The sequence below is a fragment of the Oncorhynchus mykiss genome, unplaced genomic scaffold, assembly GCF_013265735.2.
Source record: "Oncorhynchus mykiss isolate Arlee unplaced genomic scaffold, USDA_OmykA_1.1 un_scaffold_85, whole genome shotgun sequence".
NCBI lineage: Eukaryota > Metazoa > Chordata > Actinopteri > Salmoniformes > Salmonidae > Oncorhynchus > Oncorhynchus mykiss.
In genome coordinates this window covers 1025722-1050149 of record NW_023493658.1, presented here as the reverse complement: position 1 = coordinate 1050149, position 24428 = coordinate 1025722, and the positions used below count along the sequence as shown (strand labels likewise).

General features: G+C 48.7%; 1 protein-coding gene across 2 annotated transcripts in view; it reads right to left on the bottom strand.

Moving 5' to 3' along the window:
• Window positions 1–24138, bottom strand: part of LOC110497258 (high affinity choline transporter 1) — a 36521-nt gene extending 12383 nt beyond the window's left edge. Inside the window, exons 1-5 of one of the 2 annotated variants that reach the window (XM_036971889.1) lie at window positions 23783–24138; window positions 11775–12010; window positions 9502–9615; window positions 3662–3817; window positions 562–710 (exon numbers count right to left, since the gene is read on the bottom strand). In XM_036971889.1, coding sequence (XP_036827784.1) covers window positions 562–710; window positions 3662–3817; window positions 9502–9615; window positions 11775–11961 — 606 coding nt within the window. In that variant the 5' untranslated portion in view covers window positions 11962–12010; window positions 23783–24138. The remainder of the gene's footprint in view (window positions 1–561; window positions 711–3661; window positions 3818–9501; window positions 9616–11774; window positions 12011–23782) is intronic. The other variant, XM_036971890.1, reaches the window with a different exon arrangement.
• Between the last annotated feature and the right edge of the window lie 290 nt (window positions 24139–24428).

Here is a 24428-nt window from a genome sequence, read left to right as displayed (position 1 = left end):
ATCTCAATATCGAATAATTAAGTGCTGTAATTGTTTTCAATGAAAATGGTAAAAAAGGAAACAAAAATCACTTCCTAACCAATAATTTATCTGGGACTGTCTGGGAGTGGTCTGTTATTGTCTGGGAGTGGTCTGTTATTGTCTGGGAGTGGTCTGTTATTGTCTGGGAGTGGTCTGTTATTGTCTGGGAGTGGTCTGTTATTGTCTGGGAGTGGTCTGTTATTGTCTGGGAGTGGTCTGTTATTGTCTGGGAGTGGTCTGTTATTGTCCGAGAGGTTTGGAACTCTTTCTTATTGGTCTATTAACTCATTTCCCGCTTGGTGATGTCACCAGGCAGGCCAAAACTCCATCCTAGAACAACTAGCAGAAATTTCAGTCGGCTATTACACTAAAATGGCATTATCATAATTTTCACAATTTCACTGTATTATTCCAGCCTAGTGTGGAAATATATATAAAACACCAGAAAATCTCGATTTGAATGCACTGGGCCTTTAAGTATATTGGCATTTCCTTTCAAATAAAGTTGGATTCGATTCAAAATGGCCGCCTGTCACTCACCAGACTGAGGAAGATGAGGATGAGCTGGATGACATCGGTGTAGGCTACAGAGTAGAGTCCTCCCAGTAGAGTGTAGATGATGGCCACCACAGAGCTGATACAGATGGAGTAGACATAGGGCAGGTCCAGAATCACACTCATAGTGCCACCTGCAGCACACAGGGAGGGCAACGGAACACTGAGCTACGGAACACTGAGCTATGGAACACTCAGAACACTGAGCTGCGGAACACTGAGCTGCGGAACACTGAGCTACGGAACACTGAGCTACGGAACACTCAGAACACTGAGCATCATCAACAATAGAATGTTCACAGACCGTTTAGCTGATTAGCTAAATTAGCTGATAACCTACTGCTGTATAGATGAACCACTCTGCTTCTCCTTCTGGGGACTAAATGCTGGTTCTAATACTGCATAAATGTATTGCAAATATTAAAGTAATATCATATAAACAGTGGTGATCCTGGTCAAGTACACTATAATACTTTTAAATTGCTATATACTATTAACAGTACATATTATAAATGTAACTTTTTTATATACATACAGTTGTTACATACACCTTAGCCAAATACATTTAAACTCAGTTTGTCATAATTCCGGACATTTAATCCTTGTAAAAACTCCCTGTCTTAGGTCAGTTAGGATCACCACTTTATTTTAAGAATGTGAAATGTCAGAATAATAGTAGTGAAAATTATTTATTTCAGCTTTGATTTCTGTCATCACATTCCCAGTGGGTAAGATGTTTACATACATTCAATTAGTATTTGGTAGAATTACCTTTAAATTGTTTAACTTAGGTCAAACGTTTCAGGTAGCCTTCCACAAGCTTCCTACAATAAGTTGGGTGAATTTTGGCCCATTCCCCCTGACAGAGCTGGTGTAACTGAGTCAGGTTTGTAGGCCTCTTTGCTCAGGGCTTTGTGATGGCCACTCCAATACCTTGACTTTGTTGTCCTTAAGCCATTTTGCCACAACTTTGGAAGTATGCTTGGGGTCATTGTCCATTTGGAAGACCCATTTGCGACCAAGCTTTAAATTCCTGACTGATGTCTTGAGGTGTTGCTTCAATATATATCATTTTCCTCCCTCATGATACCATCTCCTGCAGCAAAGCACCCCCACAACATGATGCTGCCACCCCCACAACATGATGCTGCCACCCCCACAACATGATGCTGCCAACCCCGTGCTTCACGGTTGGGATGGTGTTCTTCGGCTTGCAAGCCTCCACCCTTTTTCCTCCAAACATATCGATGGTCATTATGGCCAAACAGTTTCATCAGAGCAGAGGACATTTCTCCAAATGTCCGATCTTTGTCCCTATGTGTAGTTTCAAAACGTAGTCTGGCTTTTTATTGCGGTTTTGGAGCAGTGTCTTCTTCCTTGCTGGGCAGCCTTTCAGGTTATGTCGATATAGGACTCGTTTAACTGTGGATGTAGATACTTTTGTACCCGTTTCCTCCAGCATCTCTCCAAGGTAATTTGCTGTTGTTCTGGGACTGATTTGCACTTTTCGCACCAAAGTACGTTCATCTCTAGGAGACAGAACGTGCCTCCTTCCTGAGCGGTATGACGGCTGCGTGGTCCCATGGTGTTTATACTTGCGTACTATTGTTTGTACAGATGAACGTGGTACCTTCAGGCGTTTGGAAATTGCTCCCAAGGATGAACCAGACTCGTGGAGGTCTACAGTTTCTTTCCTGATGTCTTGGCTGATTTCTTTAGATTTTCCCATGATGGCAATCAGAGGCACGGAGTTTGAAGGTAGGCCTTGAAATACATCCACAGGTACACCTCCAATATACACAAACAATGTCAATTAGCCTATCAGAAGCTTCTAAAGCCATGACAACATTTTCTGGATTTTTCCAAGCTGTTTAAAGGCACAGTCCACTTAGTGTATGTAAACTTCTGACCCACTGGAATTGTGATACAGTGAATTATAAGTTAAATAATCTGTCTGTAAACAATTGTTGTAAAAATTACTTGTGTCATGCACAAAGTAGATGTCCTAACCGACTAGCCAAAACTATTGTTTGTTAACAAGAAATTTGTGGAGTGGTTGAAAAACTAGTTTTAATGACTCCAGTCTAAGTGTATGTAAACTCCCGACTTCAACTGTACATACTGTCTGTCCATTGATGGCATTTTTTTCAGTTTAGGTCAGCAATGGGTTCTAGCCTCGACCTAAGCAGGGCAGGGTCTGTTTCAAACCTTGAAGCAACCAAAGAGCAATGGTCAAGCAACAGGCCTGCCAAAATGTATATATTTTTAAACCGAATAAAGTAAAACTGCTCATATCGGAGTCACACTGAGTCTCTGAGTTGCTTCTCTCACTCAAAGATTCATCATAAATCACCATCATCAGGTGACATCATAACTATTAAGAACTAAGGAACTAAAGAATATTAAATAATAATAATAATGCACAAGTAAATATTTTAAAAAAATAAATAAATAGAGAAAATAATGAATCAATCAATAAGTAGATAGACATGAGTGCATCCAGGTCTACCTCTCTCCAATCAGGGCCAGGGTCAGCTCGGCCCCGCCCCCCCAGCTCGGCCCCGCCCACAGCTCGGCCCCACCCCACCAGCTCGGCCCCGCCCCCCCAGCTCGGCCCCGCCCTACCCAGCTCGGCCCCGCCCTCCTGGCCCAGACGCACCTACGTCCTTAAACAGAAAAGTGTCAGATCGCCACATCGCTGACTACTAGGTTTTTCAGCGTGCCTGTGACCTTTTGACCTCTGCTCTTGACCTTTGACTTGAACTTCACCCCATATATTTAAATGTTTGACCTCTGATGTCGAGGAGTATCTCTTTTTTATATTTTCTTTAACCCCTTCAGAGATTGTGTGTGTGTGTGCGTGTCTGTGTCTGTGTGTAGTTGTGTGTAGTTGTGTGTAGTTGTGTGTGTGTGCGTGTCTGTGTCTGTGTCTGTGTGTAGTTGTGTGTAGTTGTGTGTGTGTGCGTGTGGCGAGGGTTGGAGAACATACTGTACTGCAGGACCAGTTGGTTACCTAGGCAACATTCAAACATTGTATCAGTTGGTCATTCTAGGTCCACAGTAAAAGATTGAATCAGTTGGTTACCTAGGCTGACCAGCGTCCTAGCGACCCACAGGACGTCTGCAATGAGCGCTGGGAAGATGAGCAGGCTGCTCAGGACGTTGCCATACTTTATCTGGAACGGATCCATCATTGTCACGTACTTGTTTTCCCTCATTGGCTTGGCAAAGAAAAAACCACCTGCGTCAGAAAAGAGAGAACAGAGAGAGAGGAGTATGGAGGGGGGAGAGAGAGGAGGAGGGGGATAGAGGGGAAGAGAGAGGAGGAGGGGGATAGAGGGGGAGAGAGAGGAGGAGGGGGATAGAGGGGGAGAGAGAGGAATATGGAGATTGAGGGGGAGAGAGAGGAGGAGGGGAATAGAGGGTGAGAGAGAGGAGGAGGGGGATAGAGGGTGAGAGAGAGGAGGAGGGGGATAGAGGGGGGGAGATGAGGAGGGGGGGATGGAGGGGGGAGAGAGAGGAGGGGGAGAGCGAGGAGGAGGGGGATAGAGGGGGAGAGAGAGGAGGAGGGGGATAGAGGGGGGAGAGAGAGGAGGAGGGGGATAGAGGGGGAGAGAGAGGAATATGGAGATTGAGGGGGGAGAGAGAGGAGGAGGGGAATAGAGGGTGAGAGAGAGGAGGAGGGGGATAGAGGGTGAGAGAGAGGAGGAGGAGGGGGATAGAGGGGGGGAGAGGAGGAGGGGGGATGGAGGGGGGAGAGAGAGGAGGGGGATAGAGGGGGAGAGAGAGGAGGAGGGGGATAGAGGGGGAGAGAGAGGAGGAGGGGGATAGAGGGGGAGAGAGAGGAGGAGGGGGATAGAGGGGGAGAGAGAGGAATATGGAGATTGAGGGGGGAGAGAGAGGAGGAGGGGAATAGAGGGTGAGAGAGGAGGAGGGGGATAGAGGGTGAGAGAGAGGAGGAGGGGGGAGAGGAGGAGGGGGGGATGGAGGGGGGAGAGAGAGGAGGGATGGAGGGGGGAGAGAGAGGAGGGGGATAGAGGGGGAGAGAGAGGAGGAGGGGGATAGAGGGGGAGAGAGAGGAGGAGGGGGATAGAGGGGGGAGAGAGAGGAGGAGGGGGATAGAGAGGGAGAGAGAGGAATATGGAGATTGAGGGGGGAGAGAGAGGAGGAGGGGAATAGAGGGTGAGAGAGAGGAGGAGGGGGATAGAGGGTGAGAGAGAGGAGGAGGAGGGGGATAGAGGGGGGGAGAGGAGGAGGGGGGGATGGAGGGGGGAGAGAGAGGAGGGGGATAGAGGGGGAGAGAGAGGAGGAGGGGGATAGAGGGGGAGAGAGAGGAGGAGGGGGATAGAGGGGGGAGAGAGAGGAGTATGGAGATGGGGGGGGGAGAGAGGAGGAGGGGGATAGAGGGGGGAGAGGAGGAGGAGGGGATGGAGGTGGGAGAGAGGATGGGGGAGAGAGGAGGGGGATGGAGGGGGAAGAGAGAGAGAGGAGAGAGGAAGAGGCGGAGAGAGAGGAAGAGGGGGATGGAGGGGGAGAGAGAGGAAGCGAGGGATGGAGGGGGGAGAGAGAGGAAGAGGGGGATGGAGGGGAGAGAGAGAGGAGGGATAATAAAACATAGGAAACTGAAAACAAACAGGTGTTGACCTCTGATAACACAACACCTGTTTCTGTTATTGCCAGCCGAGCGGATAAACAATGGATCCAAACAACACCAAGGGGATCATGTTACATTTCCTGATTTCCAATCAAAGCTACGCTTGACAAAACGCTAAACACACACACACACACACTTGGTGGTTGCCATGGCGCCGACAGAGATGGCCGCCTCGCTTCGTGTTCCTAGGAAACTATGCAGTTTTTTGTTTTTTTTACGTGTTATTTCTTACATTAGTACCCCAGGTCATCTTAGGTTTCATTACATACAGTCGAGAAGAACTACTGAATATAAGATCAGCGTCAACTCACCATCAGTACAACCAAGAATATGATTTTCACGAAGCGGATTCTGTGTTCTGCCTTTCAACCAGGACAACGGAATGGATCCCAGCCGGCGACCCAAAAAACGACTCCGTAAAAGAGGGAAACGAGGCGGTCTTCTGGTCAGACTCCGGAGACGGGCACATCGTGCACCACTCCCTAGCATTCTTCTCGCCAATGTCCAGTCTCTTGACAACAAGGTTGATGAAATCCGAGCAAGGGTAGCATTCCAGAGGGACATCAGAGACTGTAACGTTCTTTGCTTCACGGAAACATGGCTCACTGGAGAGACGCTGTCGGAGGCGGTGCAGCCAGCGGGTTTCTCCACGCATCGCGCCGACAGAAACAAACATCTTTCTGGTAAGAAGAGGGGCGGAGGCGTATGCCTTATGGCTAACGAGACGTGGTGTGGTCACAACAACATACAGGAACTCAAGTCCTTCTGTTCACCTGATTTAGAATTCCTCACAAACAAATGTCGACCGCATTATCTACCAAGAGAATTCTCTTCGATTATAATCACAGTCGTATATATTCCCCCCCAAGCAGACACATCGATGGCTCTGAACGGACTTTATTTGACTCTTTGCAAACTGGAATCCATACATCCTGAGGCTGCATTCATTATAGCTGGGGATTTTAACAAGGCTAGTCTGAAAACAAGACTCCCTAAATTGTATCAGCATATCGATTGCGCAACCAGGGCTGGAAGAACCTTGGATCATTGTTATTCTAACTTCCGCGACGCATATAAGGCCCTGCCCCGCCCTCCTTTCGGAAAAGCTGACCATGACTCCATTTTGCTGATCCCTGCCTACAGACAGAAACTAAAACAAGAAGCTCCCACGCTGAGGTCTGTCCAACGCTGGTCCGACCAAGCTTAATTCCACACTCCAAGACTGCTTCCATCACGTGGACTGGGATATGTTTCGTATTGCGTCAGATAACAACATTGACGAATACGCTGATTCGGTGTGCGAGTTCATTAGAACGTGCGTTGAAGATGTCGTTCCCATAGCAACGATTAAAACATTCCCTAACCAGAAACCGTGGATTGATGGCAGCATTCGCGTGAAACTGAAAGCGCGAACCACTGCTTTTAATCAGGGCAAGGTGACTGGTAACATGACCGAATACAAACAGTGCAGCATTTCCTTCCGCAAGGCTATCAAACAAGCTAAGCGTCAGTATAGAGACAAAGTCGAATCTCAATTCAACGGCTCAGACACAAGAGGTTTGTGGCAGGGTCTACAGTCAATCACGGACTACAAGAAGAAAACCAGCCCAGTCACGGACCAGGATGTCTTGCTCCCAGGCAGACTAAATAACTTTTTTGCCCGCTTTGAGGACAATACAGTGCCACTGACACGGCCTGCAACGAAAACATGCGGACTCTCCTTCACTGCAGCCGAGGTGAGTAAGACATTTAAACAAGTTAACCCCCGCAAGGCTGCAGGCCCAGACGGCATCCCCAGCCGCGCCCTCAGAGCATGCGCAGACCAGCTGGTCGGTGTGTTTACGGACATATTCAATCAATCCCTATACCAGTCTGCTGTTCCCACATGCTTCAAGAGGGCCACCATTGTTCCTGTTCCCAAGAAAGCTAAGGTAACTGAGCTAAACGACTACCGCCCCGTAGCACTCACTTCAGTCATCATGAAGTGCTTTGAGAGACTAGTCAAGGACCATATCACCTCCACCCTACCTGACACCCTAGACCCACTCCAATTTGCTTACCGCCCAAATAACAGTCTGAGTAGGGTGTAGTTTGACCAGGGCCCATAGGGGAGTAGGGTGTAGTTTGACCAGGGCCCATAGGGGAGTAGGGTGTAGTTTGACCAGGGCCCATAGGGGAGTAGGGTGTAGTTTGACCAGGGCCCATAGGGGAGTAGGGTGTAGTTTGACCGGGACACATAGGGGAGTAGGGTGTAGTTTGAACAGGGCCCATAGGGGAGTAGGGTGTAGTTTGACCAGGGCCCATAGGGGAGTAGGGTGTAGTTTGACCAGGGCCCATAGGGGAGTAGGGTGTAGTTTGACCAGGGCCCATAGGGGAGTAGGGTGTAGTTTGACCAGGGCCCATAGGGGAGTAGGGTGTAGTTTGACCAGGGCCCATAGGGGAGTAGGGTGTAGTTTGACCAGGGCCCAGAGGGGAGTAGGGTGTAGTATGACCAGGACCCATAGGGGAGTAGGGTGTAGTTTGACCAGGGCCCATAGGGGAGTAGGGTGTAGTTTGACCAGGGCCCATAGGGGAGTAGGGTGTAGTTTGACCAGGGCCCATAGGGGAGTAGGGTGTAGTTTGACCAGGGCCCATAGGGGAGTAGGGTGTAGTTTGACCAGGGCCCATAGGGGAGTAGGGTGTAGTTTGACCAGGGCCCATAGGGGAGTAGGGTGTAGTTTGACCAGGGCCCATAGGGGAGTAGGGTGTAGTTTGACCGGGGCCCATAGGGGAGTAGGGTGTAGTTTGAACAGGGCCCATAGGGGAGTAGGGTGTAGTTTGACCAGGGCCCATAGGGGAGTAGGGTGTAGTTTGACCAGGGCCCATAGGGGAGTAGGGTGTAGTTTGACCAGGGCCCATAGGGGAGTAGGGTGTAGTTTGACCAGGGCCCATAGGGGAGTAGGGTGTAGTTTGACCAGGGCCCAGAGGGGAATAGGGTGTAGTTTGAAAAGGGCCCATAGGGGAGTAGGGTGTAGTTTGAACAGGGCCCATAGGGGTGTAGGGTGTAGTTTGACCAGGGCCCAGAGGGGAGTAGGGTGTAGTTTGACCAGGGCCCATAGGGCTGGATGTCCTTTAGGTGGTGGACCATTCTTGATACACACATATAGTGCACTAATATATAGTGTACTACTGTTGACCAGATCCCTATTCCCTATATAGTGCACTACTTTTGATCAGGGCCCTATTCCCTATATCGTGTACTACTGTTGACCAATTCGCTATTCCCTATATAGTGTACTACTGTTGACCAGAGCCCTATTCACTATATAGTGCACTACTTTAGACCAGAGCCCTATTCCCTATATCGTGCACTACTTTAGACCAGAGCCCTATTCCCTATATAGTGCACTACTTTAGACCAGGGCCCTATTCCCTATATAGTGAACTACTTTAGACCAGAGCCCTATTACCTATATAGTGCACTACTTTAGACCAGAGCCCTATTCCCTATATCGTGCACTACTTTAGACCAGAGCCCTATTCCCTATATATAGTGCACTGCTTTAGTCCAGAGCCCTATTCCCTATATAGTGCACTACTTTAGACCAGAGCCCTATTCCCTATATAGTGCACTACTTTAGTCCAGAGCCCTATTCCCTATATAGTGCACTACTTTAGACCAGAGCCCTATTCCATATATAGTGCACTACTTTAGACCAGAGCCCTATTCCCTATATAGTGCACTACTTTAGACCAGAGCCCTATTCCCTATATAGTGCACTACTTTAGACCAGAGCCCTATTCCCTATGGTGCACTACTTTAGACCAGAGCCCTATTCCCTATATAGTGCACTACTTTAGACCAGAGCCCTATTCCCTATATAGTGCACTACTTTAGACCAGGGGCCAATAAGACTTCTAGCCCGAAGTCCAGAGCCCTATTCCCTATATAGTGGACTACTTTAGACCAGGGCCCTATTCCCTATATAGTGCACTACTTTAGACCAGTGCCGCAGTCGATAAGGGCAGAGAACATATCTTAGCTTTAGTACCTCACTCTACTGTTTCATAACACATATCCTGTTTCGGCCTGCTGAGCACCTTTCCAGATGACCTCATAGCACACAGGTGTGTTTATAACTGTGCTACTGGGTAACAGAATGGTTAGTGCTAGAGTGGATGAGGTGAAGGTACGTCTAAAATTGGCCCCCTCTTCCGTATATACAGCTCATATCAGCTATTAGTACCAGGATCAGACCGTGGGGTTAGAGGTTAGAGGTCATATGACTCACCCAGGAAGAAGGTGAGTACGTAGGGGACTGGCATCAGAGCCCAGACCAGACCCAGGGTAGGGTTGTAGACAGCCTCCGCTATACCCAGGATAAACCCTCCTCCAACCCACGTAGCTGTAGGGAGGAGAGGGGGAGAGGGGGAGAAGGAAAGGTAGGGAGGGAGGGAAAGAGAGGGAGGGAGGGGGAGAGGGAAAGAGAGGAAGGGAGGGAGGGAGGGAGGGAGAGAGGGAAAGAGAGAGAGAGCGAGATAGAGAGAGAAAAACACACATAAACATGGGCCAATACATACCAATGCAGTAACACCTACTTCTGAGAGTCCCACTGTAGACGCTCAACTAACTATCAACAAGCTGTCAACAGATGTTTAGTGGCGTCCAGTAGGCATGCAGTCGAAAGACATCTGATATTCAACACTTCCCCCAGGGCTCGTAAACAGATATGCAGTTGACCCATTGGTTGTTGATATTTGTGTAAAAGCTCTCAGAATAAACTGATCCTTCATGTCGTTTCTATTTCTATGCTGCAATCTCCCTCCCTCTCTCCTTCCCTCTCTCTTTCCCTCTTTCCCTCCCTCCCTCCCTCTCTCCTTCCCTCCTTCCCTCCCTCTCTCCTTCCCTCCCTCTTTCCCTCTTTCCCTCCCTCCCTCCCTCTTTCCCTCCCTCTCTCCTTCCCTCCTTCCCTCCCTCCCTCTTTCCCCCTCCCTCTTTCCCTCCCTCTCTCCTTCCCTCCTTCCCTCCCCCCCTCTTTCCCTCTTTCCCTTCCTCTTTCCCTCCATCCTTCCCTCCCCCCTCTTTCCCTCCCTCCCTCTCTCCTTCCCTCCTTCCCTCCCTCTCTCCTTCCCTCCCTCTTTCCCTCTTTCCCTCTTTCCCTCCCTCCCTCCCTCTTTCCCTCCCTCTCTCCTTCCCTCCTTCCCTCCCTCCCTCTTTCCCCCCTCCCTCTTTCCCTCCCTCTCTCCTTCCCTCCTTCCCCCCCTCTTTCCCTCTTTCCCTTCCTCTTTCCCTTCCTCTTTCCCTCCATCCTTCCCTCCCCCCCTTTTTCCTCCCTCCCTCTCTCCTTCCCTCCCCCCTCTTTCCCTCTTTCCCTTCCTCTTTCCCTCCATCCTTCCCTCCACCCCCTCTTTCCCTCCCTCCCTCTCTCCTTCCCTCCCCCCCTCTTTCCCTCTTTCCCTTCCTCTTTCCCTCCATCCTTCCATCCCTCCCTCTTTCCCTTCCTCTTTCCCTTCCTCTTTCCCTCCCTGTCTCCTTCTCTCCTTCCCTCCCTTCCTCTTTCCCTTCCTCTTTCCCTCCCTGTCTCCTTCTCTCCTTCCCTCCCTTCCTCTTTCCCTTCCTCTTTCCCTCCCTCTTTCCCTCCCTCTCCCCTCCTTCCTTCCCTCCCTCTTTCCCTCTTTCCCTCCCTCCCTCTTTCGCTCCCTCTCTCCTTCCCTCCTTCCCTCCCTCCCTCTTCCCCCCCCCCTCTTTCCCTCTTTCCCTTCCTCTTTCCCTCCATCCTTCCCTCCCCCTTCTTTCCCTCCCTCCCTCTCTCCTTCCCTCCTTCCCTCCCCCCCTCTTTCCCTCTTTCCCTTCCTCTTTCCCTCCCTCCTTCCCTCCCTCCCTCTTTCCCCCCCCTCTTTCCCTCTTTCCCTCCCTCTCTCCTTCCCTCCTTCCCTCCCCCCTCTTTCCCTCTTTCCCTCCCTCCCTCTCTCCTTCCCTCCCCCCCTCTTTCCCTCTTTCCCTCCCTCTTTCCCTTCCTCTTTCCCTCCCTGTCTCCTTCTCTCCTTCCCTCCCTTCCTCTTTCCCTTCCTCTTTCCCTCCCTGTCTCCTTCTCTCCTTCCCTCCCTTCCTCTTTCCCTTCCTCTTTCCCTCCCTCTTTCCCTCCCTCTCCCCTCCTTCCTTCCCTCCCTCTTTCCCTCTTTCCCTCCCTCCCTCCCTCTTTCGCTCCCTCTCTCCTTCCTTCCTTCCCTCCCTCCTTCCCCCCTTCCCTCCCTCCCTCTTTCGCTCCCTCTCTCCTTCCTTCCTTCCCTCCCTCTTTCCCTCTTTCCCTCTTTCCCTCCCTCCCTCCCTCTTTCGCTCCCTCTCTCCTTCCTTCCTTCCCTCCTTCCCTCCCTCCCTCTTTCCCCCCCCTCTTTCCCTCTTTCCCTTCCTCTTTCCCTCCCTGTCTCCTTCCCTCCCTCCTTCCCTCCCTCCCTCTTTCCCTCTTTCCCTTCCTCTTTCCCTCCATCCCACCAATCAGTGTGATGATTCCGACCAGTATATTGGGCATGGTCTCTACAAGACCCAATCTGATTGGCTGCTTACCAGTCAGAGTGAAGATCCCCACCAACAGGTTGATGTTGCGTCCAGCGAGCAGCGTGATCTCCATCCCGTCCGACCCTGTACACTTCCTCTCCACCTTCTTGGAGCGCATCGAGGCCCAGATCCCCGTGCCTAGGATCAGCAAGTAGAAGATCGCCATGACGATCAGACCCGGAACGTTCAGAGACATTTTAACCTTGTTCTCCTTCCTCTTCTCACTGAAGCAAATGATTGTTCAACTAGAGAGAGAGAGAGAGAGAGAGGGAGAGAGAGAGAGAGAGAGAGAGAGAGAGAGAGAGAGAGAGAGAGAGAGAGAGAGAGAGAGAGAGAGAGAGAGAGAGAGAGAGAGAGAGAGAGAGAGAGAGAGAGAGAGAGGGAGAGGGAGAGGGAGAGGGAGAGGGAGAGGGGGAGAGAGAGAGAGAGAGATCTGTAAACAAAGGAAAAAGGACAAAGAAGGACGAAGGTTTCAGGCATTGGGGGAGATGTACATACATTGAATGTACATCAGGCTTGCCCATCCCTTCTCTCTACTGCAGCCTCTGCAGGATCCCTAGCTCTCCAGGAGGACGGTTGGCCTGGACAGGGTTAGGGCTCAATTCCATTACAATTACAGTCAATTCCAGAAGTAAAGTCCATTCCAATTCCAAATATTCCTAGTTGAAAAGCATTGAAGATAATTGGAATTGGAATTTCAGGGTACTTCCTGAATGGACTGTAGTTGAAATGGAATGGAGCCCAACCCTGAGTTGACCATTCCTGCTGTACACTACCATGCAAACAGCAGAGAAGACAGGATCAAAGAAAGGAAGGGAAAGTTCAGAATATACATATAGATACATAGATATACCATAGGAACACTTCCAATAATCTCATGACTGTAAAACAGAGGGGTTTTGGGATGGGGCTGAGGGAGGGTAGGCAGAGGGGGGTGTTGGGATGGGGCTGAGGGAGGGTAAGGAGAGGGGGTGTTGGGATGGGGCTGAGGTAGAGTAAGGAGAGGGGGTGTTGGGATGGGGCTGAGGGAGGGTAGGCAGAGGGGGGCGTTGGGATGGGGCTGAGGGAGGGTAAGCAGAGGGGGGCGTTGGGATGGGGCTGAGGGAGGGTAAGCAGAGGGGGGAGTTGCACAAATAGAACTGACATCTTAACAGAACCACATGACAACATGGTTGATCGCTGAGGAACATTCACCACGTGCATCCTGTCAAGCTCAATTACAATAAACAAACAGCTAATAAATAAACAAGGAACTCAACGACAGGAAGCCAGTCCATGATCAGCTGATACAGGGACAAGGAGGAGAGGAAGTGGAGATAAAGAAAGAAAGGATGTAGGAAGAACACAAATACAAAAGCTATTTACTCTGAAGTCAGACGCTGACTGGTCATGGAGGGGGGGGGGGGGGGTGAAGGATGGAGTGGGGGGGGGTGAAGGAGGGAGTGGGGGGGTGTAGGAGGGAGTGGGGGGGTGTAGGAGGGAGTGGAGGGCGTGAAGGAGGGAGTGGGGGGGGGGGGGGGGGGGGCGTGTAGGAGGGAGTGGGGGGAGGGGGGCGTGAACGAGGGAGTGGGGGAGAGATGGGCGGGGTCTCACCCGGCAGCGCTGAGCATCGTTGACAAAATGTCCGCCAGCCCCCTCTTCTTCAGGGAACGAGGCCCCCAAGGTTTTATGGACCGAAACCCCGGGAGGTGAGCAAAGACTTGTTGCCATTTACATAGTGTTTTCTGGTGAGTGGTTGATCATGGAGGATTTAACTGGCGGTAGGTAGAAGTGTATTGGTGTATATAGAGGCCTGTTGTGGTGTTCAGGTTCAGGTAGAAGTGTATTGGTGTATATAGAGGCCTGTTGTGGTGTTCAGGTAGAAGTGTATTGGTGTATATAGAGGCCTGTTGTGGTGTTCAGGTTCAGGTAGAAGTGTATTGGTGTATATAGAGGCCTGTTGTGGTGTTCAGGTTCAGGTAGAAGTGTATTGGTGTATATAGAGGCCTGTTGTGGTGTTCAGGTTCAGGTAGAAGTGTATTGGTGTATATAGAGGCCTGTTGTGGTGTTCAGGTTCAGGTAGAAGTGTATTGGTGTATATAGAGGCCTGTTGTGGTGTTCAGGTTCAGGTAGAAGTGTATTGGTGTATATAGAGGCCTGTTGTGGTGTTCAGGTAGAAGTGTATTGGTGTATATAGAGGCCTGTTGTGGTGTTCAGGTTCAGGTAGAAGTGTATTGGTGTATATAGAGGCCTGTTGTGGTGTTCAGGTAGAAGTGTATTGGTGTATATAGAGGCCTGTTGTGGTGTTCAGGTTCAGGTAGAAGTGTATTGGTGTATATAGAGGCCTGTTGTGGTGTTCAGGTTCAGGTAGAAGTGTATTGGTGTATATAGAGGCCTGTTGTGGTGTTCAGGTTCAGGTAGAAGTGTATTGGTGTATATAGAGGCCTGTTGTGGTGTTCAGGTTCAGGTAGAAGTGTATTGGTGTATATAGAGGCCTGTTGTGGTGTTCAGGTTCAGGTAGAAGTGTATTGGTGTATATAGAGGCCTGTTGTGGTGTTCAGGTAGAAGTGTATTGGTGTATATAGAGGCCTGTTGTGGTGTTCAGGTTCAGGTAGAAGTGTATTGGTGTATATAGAGGCCTGTTGTGGTGTTCAGGTTCAGGTAGAAGTATATTGGTGTATATAGAGGCCTGTCCAATGGTCTCTACAGTAGTCACAACAGCACCCTCTATAGGTGACGGTGGGTTCCCACTGGGCTCTGGCTCCCACCATAGAAACCTATGGGTACGACGCTGCCCAGGTGAGAATGAACTCAGTCACAACTCTTACATTAGACCGGTTGAAACGGTTTTGCTCAGTTAAATCTAGCTTAGCCACTTCTTTGGCTAAACGTTGAGATAACATTACCATCGTCTACTGTTGTTACTACTGGTGTGGCTTGTCAATGACATGACAGCCTGGTTGAGGGACAATGGAGAAGTTGCATTGGCTGTGTAGGTCAGTGCTCCCCAATGACATGACAGCCTGGTTGAGGGACAATGGAGAAGTTACATTGGCTGTGTAGGTCAGTGCTCCATTCAGCCACGGGACTCATTGTTTTTCTTCAGCAGATGGACGTGGGAGGCGGAGCATAATTATAAATAACGTGTCCACTGCAAACTGACCACCAACAACCCCAAACAGAGACACCACTTGACAAACACAGAATAATTTCCAAACCTTGATGACATTGAGATACGGGGACGTGTCTCTCTGTTTACAGTGTGTGGGAACAGATGTCTTCCAATACAGTCACTCTGAGCTGATAACCTGGTGATTTTACCCCTCTGGGCTGATAACCTGGTGATTTTACCCCTCTGGGCTGATAACCTGGTGATTTTACCCCTCTGGGCTGATAACCTGGTGATTTTACCCCTCTGGGCTGATAACCTGGTGATTTTACCACTCTGAGCTGATAACCTGGTGATTTTACCCCTCTGGGCTGATAACCTGGTGATTTTACCCCTCTGGGCTGATAACCTGGTGATTTTACCACTCTGAGCTGATAACCTGGTGATTTTACCCCTCTGGGCTGATAACCTGGTGATTTTACCCCTCTGGGCTGATAACCTGGTGATTTTACCACTCTGAGCTGATAACCTGGTGATTTTACCCCTCTGGGCTGATAACCTGGTGATTTTACCCCTCTGGGCTGATAACCTGGTGATTTTACCACTCTGAGCTGATAACCTGGTGATTTTACCCCTCTGGGCTGATAACCTGGTGATTTTACCCCTCTGGGCTGATAACCTGGTGATTTTACCCCTCTGAGCTGATAACCTGGTGATTTTACCACTCTGGGCTGATAACCTGGTGGTTTTACCCCTCTGAGCTGATAACCTAGTGATTTTACCCCTCTGGGCTGATAACCTGGTGATTTTACCACTCTGAGCTGATAACCTGGTGATTTTACCCCTCTGAGCTGATAACCTAGTGATTTTACCACTCTGGGCTGATAACCTGGTGATTTTACCCCTCTGGGCTGATAACCTGGTGATTTTACCCCTCTGAGCTGATAACCTAGTGATTTTACCACTCTGGGCTGATAACCTGGTGATTTTACCCCTCTGAGCTGATAACCTGGTGATTTTACCGTTGTTTATGTGCAACAACAAAAAAACAAAAAACAAAAACTTGGAGTGCGAAATAAAATCACCCGTGGGATGAATCTGGCCTGCAGCCCACTATTGAAGAACTCTGATGTAGGTTAAGTCCTGATGTAGGTTAAGTCCTGATGTAGGTTAAGTCCTGATGTAGGTTAAGTCCTGATGTAGGTTATGTCCTGATGTAGGTTAAGTCCTGATGTAGGTTAAGTCCTGATGTAGGTTATGTCCTGATGTAGGTTATGTCCTGATGTAGGTTATGTCCTGATGTAGGTTAAGTCCTGATGTAGGTTAAGTCCTGATGTAGGTTATGTCCTGATGTAGGTTAAGTCCTGATGTAGGTTAAGTCCTGATGTAGGTTATGTCCTGATGTAGGTTATGTCCTGATGTAGGTTAAGTCCTGATGTAGGTTAAGTCCTGATGTAGGTTAAGTCCTGATGTAGGTTATGTCCTGATGTAGGTTATGTCCTGATGTAGGTTAAGTCCTGATGTAGGTTAAGTCCTATTGTAGGTTATGTCCTGATGTAGGTTAAGTCCTGATGTAGGTTAAGTCCTATTGTAGGTTATGTCCTGATGTAGGTTAAGTCCTGATGTAGGTTAAGTCCTGATGTAGGTTAAGTCCTGATGTAGGTTAAGTCCTGATGTAGGTTATGTCCTGATGTAGGTTATGTCCTGATGTAGGTTATGTCCTGATGTAGGTTAAGTCCTGATGTAGGTTAAGTCCTGATGTAGGTTAAGTCCTGATGTAGGTTAAGTCCTGATGTAGGCTAAGTCCTGATGTAGGTTATGTCCTGATGTAGGTTAAGTCCTGATGTAGGTTAAGTCCTGATGTAGGTTATGCTCTGATGTAGGTTAAGTCCTGATGTAGGTTATGCTCTGATGTAGGTTAAGTCCTGATGTAGGTTATGTCCTGATGTGGGTTAAGTCCTGATGTAGGTTAAGTCCTGATGTAGGTTATGTCCTGATGTAGGTTAAGTCCTGATGTAGGTTAAGTCCTGATGTAGGTTAAGTCCTGATGTAGGTTAAGTCCTGATGTAGGTTAAGTCCTGATGTAGGTTATGTCCTGATGTAGGTTAAGTCCTGATGTAGGTTATGTCCTGATGTAGGTTATGTCCTGATGTAGGTTATGTCCTGATGTAGGTTAAGTCCTGATGTAGGTTATGTCCTGATGTAGGTTAAGTCCTGATGTAGGTTAAGTCCTGATGTAGGTTATGTCCTGATGTAGGTTAAGTCCTGATGTAGGTTATGTCCTGATGTAGGTTAAGTCCTGATGTAGGTTATGTCCTGATGTAGGTTAAGTCCTGATGTAGGTTAAGTCCTGATGTAGGTTATGTCCTGATGTAGGTTAAGTCCTGATGTAGGTTATGTCCTGATGTAGGTTAAGTCCTGATGTAGGTTATGTCCTGATGTAGGTTATGTCCTGCTAGCTCTGGTCCAGGGCGTTAACGTGCGTTCCTCGTTGTCATCACACAATGGGACCAGAGCTAGCACTGAGGCAGTTATGCGTCGTGTTCATGCGATGTGGACTGTTAGAGATGTAATCAAAGGTTATGGTGCTGCTGAAGCAGCAATATAGCAGTTTCTAATGAACAAAAGGTGTTTTTTTACAAATGTATCCGATACTACATAAAAGCAATCTTTCTAACGTAGTTACAGTATTAAGAGTAGCTAACGCCATGAAGGCAACTGGCAAGATAGTCTTTATAGAGTGGTGTTTTGTGCTGCAAAAGGTGAGGGGGGTAGGACTGGGGCTGTAGGGGAGATGAGGGGGGGGGGGGGGCAGGGGTGAGACTGGTGCTGTAGGGGAGATGGGGGGGTGAGACTGGTGCTGTAGGGGAGATGGGGGGGCGGGTGAGACTGGGGCTGTAGGGGAGATGGGGGGGGGGGTGAGACTGGTGCTGTAGGGGAGATGGGGGGGTGAGACTGGTGCTGTAGGGGAGATGGGGGGGGGGAGACTGGGGCTGTAGGGGAGATGGGGGGGGGTGAGACTGGGGCTGTAGGGGAGATGGGGGGGGGTGAGACTGGGGCTGTAGGGGAGATGAGGGGGGTGAGACTGGGGCTGTAGGGGAGATGAGGGGGTGAGACTGAGGCTGTAGGGGAGATGAGGGAGGGAGGGAGGAGGGAAGTGAGGGTGGGAGGAGGGAAGGGAGGGAGTAGGGAAGGGAGGGAGGAGGGAAGGGAGATGGAGGGAGGGAGGAAGGGAAGGAAAGGGAGGGAGATTTATCTTAAAGGGAAGACGACTAAGTAATTATCAATCCCAGGACTCCTGTTCAGATCTGTCATATTTACTACCAGTGTCGATCTGAATGTATGGATTATGTTTCTGTCTGTCTTCACACTAGAGGGATATGTGAGGAGACGTTCTGTCGGTGGGTAGAAGGAGTGGTGGAGAAGAGAACTACAATCCCAGTATTATACAGCTGGACCACAACTGCAGCCAATCAAATTCAATACAATGTATTCATGAAGCCATTTTCACATCAGCAGATCTCACTTGGTGCTGTACAGAAACCCAGCCTACAACCCCAAACAGCATGCAATGCAGAAGCACAGAAGAAACCTGGAGAGGAACCAGGCTCTAAGGGTTGGCCAGTTCCTCTCCTCCTCCCTCGGTCTTTCACAAGTGTCTCTCTCTCTCTCTCTGTCTGTCTGTCTGTCTGTCTGTCTGTCTGTCTGTCTGTCTGTCTGTCTGTCTGTCTGTCTGTCTGTCTGTCTGTCTGTCTGTCTGTCTGTCTGTCTGTCTGTCTGTGTCTGTGTCTGTGTCTGTGTCTGTGTCTGTGTCTGTGTCTGTGTCTGTGTCTCTGTCTCTGTCTCTGTCTCTGTCTCTGTCTCTGTCTCTGTCTCTGTCTGTGTCTCTGTCTCTGTCTCTGTCTCTGTCTCTGTCTCTGTCTCTGTCTCTGTCTCTGTCTGTGTCTCCTTTCTTTCTTTCCTCCTCTCTGAATGTAGTGCTGATTCAGTAGACATGTCTAGAGGGTCCGGCTGGGGAGCAGATTTCCCAGCTCTCACTGTGTTCTAGCGACCAGGTATGGAGGGCAAGGCTCCACTCCAGGAATCTGCTATGGTACCTCCTACCTCCAAAAACCAGTGTCACCCTCTGTCAAAAAAAGGGAGGGGTTTCTCTTGGTTTATTAATGGTTAGAACGGTGGCTTGCCGATACATGTAGCCGACACTGTCTCACCTGGTTCTAGTAGAGACAGGCGTCTTCGACCTCTGACCTCTACCCTTGAACTCTACTCTCTGTCTCCGACCCTTTACCTGCCCTCTCTCGTCAAGACAGGTATAAGCCAACTCTGGCTCTGCTAACAAACCACTTCCTTGACTAGCACTTAGGTCGAGACACATCACTTAGGTCGACACACATCACTTAGGTCGAGACACATCACTTAGGTCTACACACATCACTTAGGTCTACACACATCACACACACACACACAAACACACACACACACATAGTATACCTCGATACCTCTATCACTACACACACCACTCCTGGGGCTGGGATAGGGTTAGGCTGGGGTAGGGTTAGGCTGGGGTAGGGTTTGGCTGGGGTAGGTTTTGTCTGGGGTAGGGTTTGTCTGGGGTAGGGTTTGGCTTGGGAAGGGTTAGGCTGGGGTAGGGTTAGGCTGGGGTAGGGTTTGGCTGGGGTAGGTTTTGTCTGGGGTAGGGTTTGGCTTGGGAAGGGTTAGGCTTGGGTAGGGTTAGGCTGGGGTAGGGATAGGCTGGGGTAGGGTTAGGCTGGGGTAGGGATAGGCTGGGGTAGGGATAGGCTGGGGTAGGGATAGGCCGGGGTAGGGCTAGGCTGGGGTAGGGTTAGGCTGGGGTAGGGATAGGCTGGGGTAGGGATAGGCTGGGGTAGGGATAGGCTGGGGTAGGGATAGTCTGGGGTAGGGTTAGGCTGGGGTAGGGATAGTCTGGGGTAGGGTTAGGCTGGGGTAGGGATAGGCTGGGGTAGGGTTAGGCTGGGGTAGGGATAGGCTGGGGTAGGGTTAGGCTGGGGTAGGGATAGGCTGGGGTAGGGTTAGGCTGGGGTAGGGTTAGGCTGGGGTAGGGATAGGCTGGGGTAGGGATAGGCTGGGGTAGGGTTAGGCTGGGGTAGGGATAGGCTGGGGTAGGGTTAGGCTGGGGTAGGGTTAGGCTGGGGTAGGCCGTCATTGTAAATAAGAATTTGTCCTTAACTGACCTTCCTAGATAAATGAAGGTTAAATAAAATGTCAAGGGTGTTCATAATGCTTTGTCAACTCAGTATATAAGTTAGGGGGGAGGGGGGGGTGGATCAACTTTAGTACTGACAACCCAGTATATAAGTTAGGGGGGGGGGGGGGGGGGGGGGTGGATCAACTTTAATACTGTCAACTCAGTATATAAGTCGGGGGGTGCGGGGGGGCGGGTGGATCAACTTTAATAGGACAAATAGATTGTGGCTTCAATTAATGTTATTGTCTGGATCATTTCCAATCCTCCATATCTTTATTTCTTAACATATCTTTTAAAATATTCTTTCCTTTATTTTGTTCGTCTAAGTTTACACCAGGTTCAGATAAACTATCTACATAGACGGTGTGATTGGTCGACTTCTGTGATGCATTTAAACATGATTCTGTCTGTGTTGTCACAGGGTATAATTAGTCTGGTTGAACAGCCATACCAACACGTCTCCTCTCACTCTCCAGGAATGTCTCTCAGTAGTTTTCCAACGTTCTCCCCGACTCTGTGTGTGTGTGTCTGTGTGTGTGTGTGTGTGTGTGTGTGTGTGGTAGTGTGTGTATGCGGGTTAGTGTGTGTATGCGGGTTAGTGTGTGGGTTAGTGTTTGTGTGTGTGTGTGTGGATTAGTGTGTGTATGCGGGTTAGTGTTTGTGTGTGTGTGTGTGTGTGTTAGTGTGTGTATGCGAGGGCCACCGTTATACAACACAATCATGTGAAGACTTGAGTCTAAGATATCACGTTTCAGGTCTGTCCTACACCATACTGTCTGTCCTACACCATACTGTCTGTCCTACACCATACTGTCTGTCCTACACCATACTGTCTGTCCTACACCATACTGTCTGTCCTACATCATACTGTCTGTCCTACATCATACTGTCTGTCCTACACCATACTGTCTGTCCTACACCATACTGTCTGTCCTACATCATACTGTCTGTCCTACACCATACTGTCTGTCCTACACCATACTGTCTGTCCTACACCATACTGTCTGTCCTACACCATACTGTCTGTCCTACACCATACTGTCTGTCCTACATCATACTGTCTGTCCTACACCATACTGTCTGTCCTACACCATACTGTCTGTCCTACATCATACTGTCTGTCCTACATCATACTGTCTGTCCTACACCATACTGTCTGTCCTACATCATACTGTCTGTCCTACATCATACTGTCTGTCCTACACCATACTGTCTGTCCTACATCATACTGTCTGTCCTACATCATACTGCCTGTCCTACACCATACTGTCTGTCCTACATCATACTGTCTGTCCTACACCATACTGTCTGTCCTACACCATACTGTCTGTCCTACACCATACTGTCTGTCCTACACCATACTGTCTGTCCTACACCATACTGTCTGTCCTACACCATACTGTCTGTCCTATACCATACTGTCTGTCCTACACCATACTGTCTGTCCTACACCATACTGTCAGTCCTATACCATACTGTCTGTCCTACACCATACTGTCTGTCCTATACCACACTGTCTGTCCTACACCTTACTGTCTGTCCTTCACCCTACTGTCTGTCCTAATTGACATAATTTGAGTCAGTTGGAGGTATACCAGGTGTACCTGTGGATGTATTTCAAGATCTACCTTCAAACTCAGTGCATCTTTGCTTGACATCATGGGAAAATCTAAAGAAATCAGCCAAGACCTCAGAAAAATAATGTGGACCTCCACAAGTCTGGTTCATCCTTGGGAGAAATTTCCAAACGCCTGAAGGTACCACATTCATCTGTACAAACAATAGTACGCAAGTATAAACACCATTGGACCATATAGCCGTCATACCGCTCAGGAAGGAGGCACGTTCTGTCTCCTAGAGAGGAATGTACTTTGGTGCGAAAAGTGCAAATCAGTCCCAGAACAACAGCATATGACCTTGTGAAGATGCTGGAGGAAACGGGTACAAAAGTATCTATATCCGCAGTAAAATGAGTCATATATCGACATAACCTGAATGGCATCTCAGCAAGAAAGAAGCCACTGCTCCAAAACCGCCATAAAAAAGCCAGACTACGGTTTGCAACTGCAGATGGGGACAAAGATCGTACTTTTTGGAGAAATGTCCTGATGTCTGATGAAACAAAAATAGAACTGTTTGGCCACAATGACCATCGTTATGTTTGGAAGAAAAAGGGAGAGGCTTGCAAGCAGAAGAACACCATCCCAACCGTGAAGCACGGGTGTGGCAGCATCATGTTGTGGGGGTGCTTTGCTGCAGGAGGGACTGGGGCACTTCACAAAAGGAAGGAAAATTATGTGAATATATTGAAGCAACATCTCAAGACATCAGTCAGGAAGTTAAAGCTTGGTCGCAAATGGGTCTTCCAAATGGACAATGACCCCAAGTATACTTCCAAAGTTGTGGCAAAATGGCCTAAGGACAACAAATCCATATCTGTTGGGTAAAACGCCACAGTGTGTAGTCACACTAGGAAGATGTGTGGCCCATTGCTTTGAGAAAAGGGCAACCAGAGGAGCACAAACAACATTGTGAATACAAACTATATTGATCTGTTTATTTATCTTCACATTGTTACAACGAAGACATAATATAACAACATTTATCAGTGTTTACTAAAGTTTCTCTTGTTTATTTCCCTTGTGTTGTGTCTATTCCCTTTGGCAACGTAAACACATGTTTGAGAGAGAGAGAGAGAGAGAGAGAGAGAGAGAGAGAGAGAGAGAGAGAGAGAGAGAGAGAGAGAGAGAGAGAGAGAGAGAGAGAGAGAGAGAGAGAGAGAGAGAGAGAGAGAGAGAGAGAGAGAGAGAGAGAGAGAGAGAGAGAGAGAGAGAGAGAGAGAGAGAGAGAGAGAGAGAGAGAGAGAGAGAGAGAGAGAGAGAGAGAGAGAGAGAGAGAGAGAGAGAGAGAGAGAGAGAGAGAGAGAGAGAGAGAGAGAGAGAGAGAGAGAGAGAGAGAGAGAGAGAGAGAGAGAGAGAGAGAGAGAGAGAGAGAGAGAGAGAGAGAGAGAGAGAAGTCTTTGATCTCGATGAAAAAGTACAGTTATTTCCCCAGCATTTACATACAAGTGTTACGAACCAAGTTGACCTGGTTCAGTTGTGATTGGCACCCGTGGGTTTAAATTGGGTTGTGCTGGGTAAACCGAGGCATGCAATTCTCTTCAAGCTATTCTGGGGAGGTATGTATTCACTGTTACATAACCCCTGGAGACCTACTGTCAAGACATGCAGCTCTATCAACACATGGAAGGAGTACACACACACACACACACACACACACACTTACATACACACACTTGAACTCAATGCACCTTTTTAACAACGCAAATGTCATCATAAGCACACAGGTAGATTACACACACACACTACACACACACACACACACACACACACTTACATACACACACTTGAACTCAATGCACCTTTTTAACAATGCAAATGTCATCACAAGCACACAGGTAGATTACACACACACACACACACACACACTACACACACACATCTGTGACGACACAAATGACATCAACCTACACAACCTCAGAAAAGACACAAACATACAACACAAACACTCACACGTTTCTCTGTCCGTACAGCATCTTACTGTCAGTCAGATGAACCACGTTGACCTTTCAGCAGTAAGATAAAACACACGGTAGTCTACAGTAGCAGCGTCTAGGGGGAAGTATAATAAACGTATACATACCTAAATGAATAACAGATAACGTCCCAAATAGTGTTGCAGGTCTGTCAGTCTGTCTGTCAGTTCAGTCTGTTCAGGGTATTCACATAAACCTGGGAAGTCTCTCCCAGTCACTCTCTCTCTCTTTCTGGATGGACGGATGGATAGACAAATGGATGAATGAAGGAGGATTTAAAGACCAACAGAGTGGTGACAGACAGAGACCTCTGTCACAGAGGAAGAGAAGAACAGAACAGCAACAGGTGTAGTAGGTCTGTCTAGGTGTTAAAGTGAGGAGGGGGTCTGGAGCTGTGAGGCAGGAAAGAACACTCTAGAATGATTGGGTTCTCCCTCCTGCCGTTATAAACTCCAGGGGAGGTGGAGGGGGAGTGTCATAAGTCTCAAAGTGCAGGAAGCTGCCAGCAACCGCTCTGATTGGTACTCGGTCAATGACGACCCAGTGGAATATATTACCATGCTCCCAAATTGTCACATAAAACCCCACATGTTGTTAAATTAGACTGCTGGACATTTTTTGTTGTTCTCTCTCTCTCAATTCAAGGGGCTTTAATTGGCATGGGAAACATATGTTTACATTTTCAAAGCAAGTGAAGTAGATAATAAACAATAAAAACAGTAAACATTATACTCTCTGTCTTTCTCTCTCTCT